At 36.4% G+C, this 10008-nt stretch overlaps 1 protein-coding gene across 2 annotated transcripts in view; it reads left to right on the top strand.

The window, feature by feature from the left end:
- The first annotated feature begins 502 nt into the window (after positions 1-502).
- LOC107731908 (insulin receptor substrate 1-B) overlaps positions 503-10008 on the top strand; it is a 48962-nt gene continuing 39456 nt past the window's right edge. The window contains exons 1-2 of one of the 2 annotated variants that reach the window (XM_016543108.1): positions 503-606; positions 871-1267. In XM_016543108.1, coding sequence (XP_016398594.1) covers positions 919-1267 — 349 coding nt within the window. In that variant the 5' untranslated portion in view covers positions 503-606; positions 871-918. Of the gene's footprint in view, positions 1268-10008 lie in introns of both variants that reach the window. The other variant, XM_016543109.1, reaches the window with a different exon arrangement.

The raw sequence follows: 10008 nt of genomic DNA, 5'->3' as shown, positions 1-10008 counted from the left end.
AACAGAATTAAGTCTGCCTTATTTTTTAAGTCTTTTGCTCATTGTTCTCCTCCTACTGTCACTCCTACTATTTATCTGCAATAAAGTAAGAGATTTATGACGACAAGTGTAACAATGAACATTTATTACTTCAAACAAATGTGTTTTTTTATGTAGGCTAGCTACTTAAAAAATAGTAAATAATCCAACAGTGATTAGTAGGCTATCTACAGTACAGTTTTTTTCAATTGCACTAGTAACTATTCAATGGAAATAAATACTAGTTGGTACTAGTACTTATTGGTTTGCTTTAAAAAAAATCACCATTGAATTAAAAGGCAAAAGAAATCTGTAAATTCGTGCAAACTTAAAGTTAATGAGAAAAACGACGACGCAACTAATCTGTGATACTGTGATACTAATCACAACTAAGATACCCACTATTGAATTCCTATCCGCAACCTCGTGCTCTACACAGCTTTAGCACTCCGCGCTCCCTCTCTCTCCCTCACACACACACACACACACACACACTCCAGAAGTCAGATGAGTGGCAGAGCTTCACAGTAGCAGTGAACGCTGCGCTGGAGAGGAGGGGTGACGGGGAGCTGTCTACTGTACACTACAGTAATGAGATTATTCAACTCCTAAAGCTTCTTCTAAATAGTAGTAGTTGCGCTATTTCTCGCACGCCGCACCACATGTGCGAGGTCGAGGACTCGTCTGCTCCCTCTTTCTGCTCGACTCCTGCCAGGAAAAGCGTAGCGTTTAATGACAATATTTTTGGAAAGAAACTGCTTATTGGAACCTCTCTGGCCATATGCGCACATGACTTTTTTGATACAGAAGAGGTGGACGGAGCTTACATTTGTTGTCGTTTGCTACTTCTAGGGCTGAACTTTTATTCAACGTGGTTGAGCGAAACAGACCCCGCGAGCCATGGAGAACCACACCGACTCGCAGAGCAGCACAGAGGACGTCTGTAAAAGCGGGTATCTCCGCAAGCAGAAATCCATGCACCGGCGATACTTCGTGCTACGGACGGCTTCGGAGCGCGGCCCGGCCCGACTCGAATACTATGAAAGTGAGAAGAAATTTAGAGGTAAAACACCCGTGCCTAAAAAGGCTTTGGCGCTGGAGACGTGCTTCAACATCAACAAACGGGCCGACTCGAAGAATAAACACATGATAGTGCTCTACACACGGGCTGAGAGTTTCGTGGTGGCGGCGGAGAACGAGACGGACCAGGAAGAATGGTACCAGGCGATGGTGGAACTTCAATGCAAGAGTAAGTGAGAAATAAAGCATCAAGCGATTGCAAAAGAGTGGTCAACTAATGTGTTAACGTGACAAGCTTCGTTTAATTGCATCTTGCATGTAATTTCCTCCAGTTTCTCCTGTATAATGAAATAAGTTTGCAGTAGCTTCATGTAAAATGGTAGATTAGAGCACATCCACAGACTTTCTCGTTGCATTAGTACTGCAGACTTTGGGTCCTCAGCTATGGAGTATGGAGGACCAAACCTGCAGAAATAATAAATAAATAAATAAACAACAGGAAAATAAAGAAATAAATGACTTGATAAAAACAAATATAGTTCAATTGTTCTTTTTCCTATATGTATTATTTTCTGTACTTGTTTTTACATTTATTTTTATTCTTTTTAAGTTTTATTTACTTAGTATACATGATTGTAACTTCAATAGCATTTGAAGAGAATGACTTACAGTCACAAAACCAACTGTAAAGTGTTCATCTACGAATCAGGTATATTTAGCAATATTTAGATATAATTTGACAGTTTATTTTAATAAATATCGTATGTCGTATGTAAGTTTAGAGACGGTCCCTACACTTGCGAATATTGAACGTCCAACGTCAAGCCAACTTCATGGCAGTGGGCCGCCATTCCAAACCTTTGCTGCAACTGTTTTACGATCAACTTAATGCTTTTGGGAGTCTTTTCTCTGTAATTACAAAATGAACACAACCCTTAGAAACCTCTACCAAGTGTCTAAATTGGCGTCAACAAACTAGAAACTTATACTTAATGACGAAACTGTCAGGATAAGTAGGTGAATTCAGTCGCTATAAAATAATTCGACATAACGTGAATCTGTGAAAATATCTGGCAACTCTACAGTTGATCACACAAACTCCGATCTCTATCTTTAGTTTGATCTGACCTTCTGCATGAGCTCTCAACCAATGATTCACGGGAGCTCCACAAGGACCGCCTCCCTCATTTGCACACGGAAAAGTAAGAAGAAATAAATGAATAAATAAATCTGGAAATAAATACACGTGGGAATAAAAAATAATAAATACATACATAAATAAATGTAATTAAAATAAATGCAAAAATAAATACATAAAATAAATACATAAAATAATATAATATATAAAGGAAAAAGTAATAAAAAAATTAACTCAGGGTTAAAATTTATTACAAATGAACTATATTTGTTTTTATCAAGTCATTTATTCCTTTATTTATTTTCCTGTCATTTTATTTATTTATTTATCTATATATTTATTCGTTTTTAATTTCTGCAGGTTTGGTCCTCCATACTCAGCTGTTGGTGGTGTTGAAACAAGTGTTTTTCTTCCTCTCCAGTAAAGTAGATGGCCCCCCAAGTTGGGCAGAGGGGCCTCCTTTGTTGTTGAAGTCTGTTACTGAAGTTCAGCTTGCTCCTTATCCAGGCTGCCACCCGAGCGTATGTTATCGTGTCTTCTCACTTGAGCTCAACTTGCAGTTGAGATACCTCGCGAGCTTCCTCAGTAACTTTTTCCCCAATCTTTCTGTCAAGGCAGTGCATGTTGTTCTACTTCCATTTATATCTGTTAAATAATATGTAGAATAGCCCAATGTTTAGGACAGTATTACAGATAGTGTGCAAATTGTTTCTGTTGAGCTTATGCATGCAACAGCCAATCAGACACGTTTTGATTCATCTCCATGGAGATCGCCGGAGTTGTTCAGTGCGCCCACTCACTGATTGAATTCTGAATCCACACTCTGGCGAATTCTCACATCATCATAAAACAACAAAGTGCAGAAAAGATGTTAGTAAAACATTCATTCTGCAGTGTAGACAGCTTTGGTGATTATAACGGGAGTTTTTGCGAAAGTGAACTTATACTGGACTGAAGTTATGCATCACTTCAGTGTTCTTTGCTCGCTGTTTTTATATAATTTATTCTTAGTTTGAATGATCATTTTGTTTTTCACTCTACTGAAATAACCAATGTGAAGTTTCTAATCTGTAAAATAATCCCTCACAATAATTAAAGGGGCCCCTTTTAATAAAAGGGGTCATAGTCCCCCCACACCCCCTGGATACAGTACTGCCAAATTAACTTTGCAAATACATAAACGACAAACCTACATATTTACCAGTTTTCTTTGTTGCAGTTTGATACTACTGCAAAGCTTTCTTTATTAATTTATATTGTCCCATATAGGCCTATAAATTACCTGCATTTCTGTATTATTCTGCTTTTGTGATACCTGTGTGGAAAAACACAACTAAATCATCTCTATTAATGCTTCCTAAAAGCTGCTAATTAAATCACACAGACAATTTCTTTACACAATGTTAATTTCAAAAGAAACTGAATATTATATAACCCCTCACTCTTCTTAGATTTAAAAAAAAAAAGTGAAAGCAGGTACACTTGCAAAGAGTAAACATACGAAAAGGGCAGTGACCGTGACTCCTTTAGCCATTACACAGCCCCGCATGTTCCTTGGCTCCGGAAGATACCACTAACGAACCCAACATGTGAGGCAACCCTTACAAACCAATATCAAGAGTCCAAGGTGCTATTACTGCATTACACAATGATTGCATAATGAAAGTGCCAACCATATGCCATTACATATTTACAAATACACAGAAACATATGCAGATTCTGAAAAGGATTTATTTGCAACCAAAGGTTTGAATTTCATATATTTACACTGAATGCAATGAAAAGCTTCCATGATTTACAAGGGATAAAGACAGAGAGACAGAATGTGTGTGTGTGTGTGTATATATATATATATATATATATATATATATATATGTGTGTGTGTGTGTGCATTCGTATAATTGCGGATGAACCACTGATGTCACATGGATTATTTTACAGATCTCCTTGCTATGTTTCTGGACTTGGGAACATTTCAGTTGCGTTGCTGTCTATGGAGGGTCAGACAGCTCTCAGATTCCATCAAAAATATCTTAATTTGTGTTGCGAAGATTAACGAAGGTCTTATGGGTTTGAAACGACATGAGGGTGAGTAATTAATGACAGAATTTTCATTTTTGGGTGAACTAACCCTTTAAGGGACTTTGAGGTGGTTAGTAAAGGAGATGACACCTTAACAAGATGTGAGGGTCAGGCTAGAGATGACCCTCCAGTTATCATCCAGAAACCTCTTAACTGGATAACAAGCTAAACAAACCAGTCTACTGATTGGCTGGTTAAATGTTTTGACATCTGTCTTAACTCTATAGTTGCTTTCTGCTGAGGTTGACATGTTGATGGGCAGGACAACTGTGAGATGACCTGTGGGAATGTTGTTCATATTCACTTTACACATCTTAATGCGTTTACTCCCTGTCCATATTCTTTACAGGCATTACTAGCCATGATGATTGAGAATCTGTCCAACAGTAATCTGCACCCTGCTTTTCAAATTACGCTGGGGATGAAATTTCAGTTGCCGCTTTCATCCGCTTTGATTCATTCATTTGCTATTCATCGAGTCTTGGGTTTATTCCTTTAAACATTTGTTTTCTTTCACACTGATCTTTTTCATGCGTTCTTTCATTCATTCTCATGCACGCATCAGTTACCTACACATTGACATAACTTGACTAACCAAGCATTAGAAATTGTATTTATTGAATTTAGTTAGGGTTTTAAAATGTGGATCTGTGCTTTGATGTTTACATACGACTGAGATTTAACTGGTAATCATAACCTTGGATATTTACTGACAAGCACACGAATTTGCACTCTGAACAACCATTGCATTGTGGCTAGGGAGTTAAGTGATGCAAACAGTTGAATATTTTCCCTTTGACTAAGGTTTTGGACTTGCAGCTGTCTATTTTGTCGGTATATTTCCAACTAACCACTTACTGAACACAGAGACCACAGTCATTAAAAGCATCATCTTTGGAAAGTTTTGAAAACAGTAAAGAACAATGATGAACAATCTGGTTTAGGGGCTGGACTTAATGAACCATTCAAGCACATGCACACAAAGACAAAGCTAAATACAGTTAGTGTTAACTATTTTTTCACATAAAGGAAATCTGTTTATTAGATGGGCCAAATAAACATACATTACACTTCAAAGGTCTGGGGTTCAAACATTTTTTTAATATTTCATTCATTCAGCAAGAGCTCATTAATTTGATCCAAAGTGTCATTAAAGACAATTATAATGTTACAAAATATTTATATTTTTAAAAAATGCTGTTTTTTTTGTATTTATCAAAGAATCCTGAAAAAAAATTATCAGTTTTCACAAAAATAGTAAACAGCACAACTGTTTTCAACAATTATAATGATAATAATAAGGAATGTTTATTGAGCATTAAATCAGCATATTAGAATGTTTTCTGAAGGCTCATATGACACTGAAGACTGGAGTAATGGCTGCTCATTCAGCTTTTCACAGGAAAAAATACATTATAAAATATATTAAAATATATTTTTCATCAAATAAAATTTTGATCACAAGAGCCTTCTTTCAAAAACATTAACAAATCTTACCGACCTCAAAACCTTTGAACGATATACTGTATGTGAAAAAAGATGGTCCTGGGAAACTCACCTGCATTCCTGGTGTTGTGTGGATTTCTAATGCTAAATTCAGTTGAACAAATAGCAAGCAGGCTCGGCACTGTGAGCAGATATTCAATGTCCTGTATTTGTACAGCTGCAAACAGGGGGAAGAAATGAGGTTTTCTCACCATTGGCGCCACTGGACACATATGGGCATTTCTTGCAGGTGATACACACTTTACTATGCAAGGTGTCTGGTATTTTGAGATCAAATGCTACTTTCTGTTCAATAAATCAATAAAAAGGCATTTTATTAAATTAAATACTTAATTGTCAATTACAAATATAACGTCAAGTCATGCATGTAGCCTATTCGGACTAAATGTTTATATGGAAACAGATATGACCTTTGTGAAATCAAACAAATCTTTCTTTACTTTACACAGCACCTCACTACATTGCCACTGCTGTCTCAAGTACAACACATTGTGTTTGTGTATTAGTCTGTGTGTATTTGTTCTGTATGTGCCTGTGATGCCAGTCTGGCTCATGGCTGATGCTCAAAGGTTAAACTTCCCTAAGCCTCACTCATCTCCTTAATGTGCTGGTAATTATTGTCTTTGTGAGATTTTGGACACACAGACACTCATGCAAACACTCGCGCACACACACAGTCACTGCCAAAGGCAGTGAAAGCTTGTTCTATTTTAACTGCTAAATCTGATGTAATGAAGCAGATCACAGAATTGCTTACTACTGTTTGACCCCCATGTACCCTGTATTACAACTTAGCTTGTCCTTAAGTGCTGTTTAAACATGACCAGATCCTGAAATGTAAGCCTGTGACAAAAATATCCATTAGGCTCCTCAGTGTATATAAAGCAATTCACAGGACTAGCCCAGCAACAGCAAAGTTGCTTTGGATACAAATTCTGCTAAATAGATGCATTGTATTTAAGTAACACCTTAATACATATTTTTTAAATCATATTTGTGTTAATATTAATTTATATTTACATTATATACTGTATATATACATTCAAATACTTGTGTGTTGAAATTGAAACTTACATAAAAATTTAATACATTTTGATCATTTCAGAATAGACAAATATATGAAAAATATTAGTTTGTTTTCTAATAATTCTATTTATTATTAGAAAAGTTTACTTAATTTTCTAGCTCCTTGATTTAATTAGTTCCGTTGTGAAAAGGATTATTCATAATGTCTATTGTTTTCTTTCATGGTTGATCTCTGAGGACTGTGAGTCAGAGACAGGTTGTTGGGTTCACTTGTTCAGGACAAGAGCGATATTTCTTAAATATTCTAGACTGAGCCTAAGGAGAATGTATGGTCAATAGTCAGTGTGAGTAGTATGGTGGCAAACACTCAACCGCTGAAGCACCACTTAGACTGAAAAGACTTCTGGGAAATGATTGTAGTTCTCATGGCTTAACCAACAAAGCAGTGCTTTCATGGAAATCTGCTTCTTATTTCTATAGCTTGTTTTGAGTCAAAATGGCTTGTTTTTAAGGTTGTTTATCTCTAAATGGTAGTGTGCTAGACACAGTTAACAGTATACCAAACAGGTGAGTGGCACTATCGTAGGAGTCATTTACAGTCCACGCTGTCTCTTACCATGACCAGTTTTGTTCTCACCACATTATGAAACATCTCGCAGCAGAAATGTATCTAACGCCACTAGAATTTATTCTTTTTAATGTTTTGCTGAATGGCCTTTGCAGTCGTTCTCAATCACAGAAAGGAACTTGCAGTAGTAAAATAACAAAACTTAATGAAAAATCCTCTGATTTACAGCTGATATTTTGTTTAATTGAACTAAAGGCTGGATTAGGACCAAAAACCTCTCGTACAAAAGCTATACGGCTATATCACTGATTTATACTTAATAATTACAGTAGTTACTGCTCAATGTACAGTACGAATTTAGTTACCAAATTATGTTAAATAATGTTTTTTACAGATATTTATAATCGCTGGTGTTAATATTTACCATAATATATAATAATGTACTACTAAACCTGCTTTTTCATTTTGTTGTATATCGGTAGGCTAATATTAGTTCCTCTTTTATTTGTTCACCTGGAGCTTTAATGAGGGAACACGTGTTTGTGAGGGAAGAGGGAAGTGTATGTGTGCGGAGTAAACAAGAGCTAATATTAAAGTCTCTTGTTTAAGAGTAACTTAATAAAATGTGTTTAAATTATATACATAGTATACACAAATACTAGCCCGTTTGCGTATTATGTTAATCGCACCTGAGGGATACTGTGATGCCGCTACCGAGAGTTACACAGGCTCTCCATATCAAGGGAAGTCGTGGCCTAATGGTTAGAGAGTTTGACTCGTAACCCAAAGGTTGCGGGTTCGAGTCTCGTACCGGCAGGAATTGTAGGTGGGGGGAGTGAATGTACAGTGCTCTCTTCCACCTTCAATACCACGACTGAGGTGCCCTTGAGCAAGGCACCGAACCCCCAACTGCTCCCCGGGCGCCGCAGCAAAAATGGCTGCCCACTGCTCCGGGTGTGTGTCCACGGTGTGTGTGTGTTCACTGCTGTGTGTGTGCACTTTGGATGGGATAAATGCAGAGCACTAATTCCAAGTATGGGTCACCATACTTGGCCATGTCACTTCACTTCATTTGTCAAATCTCTCACCTGTGATTAACTATTGAATCAAGTCCGTTGTCTTACAAACTCTGGATGATGTTCCCTCATTTTGGAGTGCATATTTCTCACTCAGCAGCACTTAATAAATAAAATAAAAAAATAAAAAAATAAAAAAATAAATACCATGACATGAAAAGTGATGTGAAGTCTGTGATTTCTGCAGTCTGTTTGTTTGAGTGGCCCAAGGGAACATAACATTGACTCAACCCATAACTTGAGTCTCCTGTTTGAAACTTCTTTGAAAAGCCATGGTTTTTCAGTTCTGCTTGAAATTCTAACGAGTTGAAATTCTGTGTGTGTGTGTGTGTGTTTGTGTGCTCATTGGTCAGTTTCAGCTACTGGTGTGGACAGCAGACTCTTCCTCTCGCTTGTTACATCTTTCATCACTCCAGCTCTGGTTTGGCAGAGCGAGAACCACTAATATGCTTCCATATGGCACTGAAACAAAAAACCACAAGCAGATCTGGAAACTTCATGATAATGCTGACCAGCAAAGACTTCATCTGGGTTAATGTGGCAGTGCCAGCATTTGTGTGTTTTTGTGTGTGTGCAGTGATAACAGAAAACACATGTGTGAAAGTAACTTAAGTGTTTGTGAGTAGGGGACACTTGTGCATTCCTTGTGGAAAAAGTAGATAAACTATTTGAAAGGTTTTGTGTCAAGCTTGTTTGTGAAGGTGACAAACTGTTGAGTCTTCTCAGTTGGATCAAGATCACTTAGTCCTTAAGAAGACATTTGGTGCAGAATAATCACCACCCTTTCTCAGCATTATTGCCACTAGCAGCATGATCACAGCAAATCATGTCTTATTAAAATATTTTCTTATGTAATATATAATAATATATTTATGATGTGTAAATTTGTGAAGGAATAGTTCACCCAAAAGTGAAAATATGATGAAAATGTACTCACCCTCATGCCATCAAGATATAGATGAGTTTGTTTCTAACATGTGAGGACTACTTGTGGATTATTGTGATGTCTTAATCAGCTGTTTGGACTCTCATTCTGACATCACATATGCACAATGAGTACATGTTCAGCCAATATTTTATTTTTGGGTGAACTATTCATTTAATATTTACATTATGTTTATGTGTAGTTACTATTTGAAACTCATGAGGAAAATATGTGTTTTTGCAACAGAACTGCATAACATTGTCAGAACATTGTCTATTTTGTGGAATATGTGTTGAAAATTTGTGACTGCCTGTGCAGTTGACATGCTATTGTAAAGCTATAAAGTAGGGCTGCAACAAACGTTTATTTTGATAACTGATTAATCTTAACGATTATTAGAACGATTAATCAACTAATCATCAATTATTTAGCTGATTAATCAGTAGACATTTATTGATTATTCAGCTTTTGCAATTAGTTAAAATATTGAGTTATACATATTCTAACAAATAAAGGTAATCACTTCAGCTTTTGAAAGTCATATTATGTAATTACAGTTAAACAATTAATTTATACAAATAAATATATTTGGCACATAAAATGAGATGGCAGAAAAACTCTCTTATTCACCATTTAATTAGCTATATGA

The sequence above is a fragment of the Sinocyclocheilus rhinocerous genome, unplaced genomic scaffold (assembly GCF_001515625.1).
Source record: "Sinocyclocheilus rhinocerous isolate Xijiao unplaced genomic scaffold, SAMN03320098_v1.1 scaffold1841, whole genome shotgun sequence".
Taxonomy (NCBI): domain Eukaryota; kingdom Metazoa; phylum Chordata; class Actinopteri; order Cypriniformes; family Cyprinidae; genus Sinocyclocheilus; species Sinocyclocheilus rhinocerous.
Note: the sequence above shows the minus strand (reverse complement) of the source record. Positions and strands in the feature narration are given on the sequence as shown.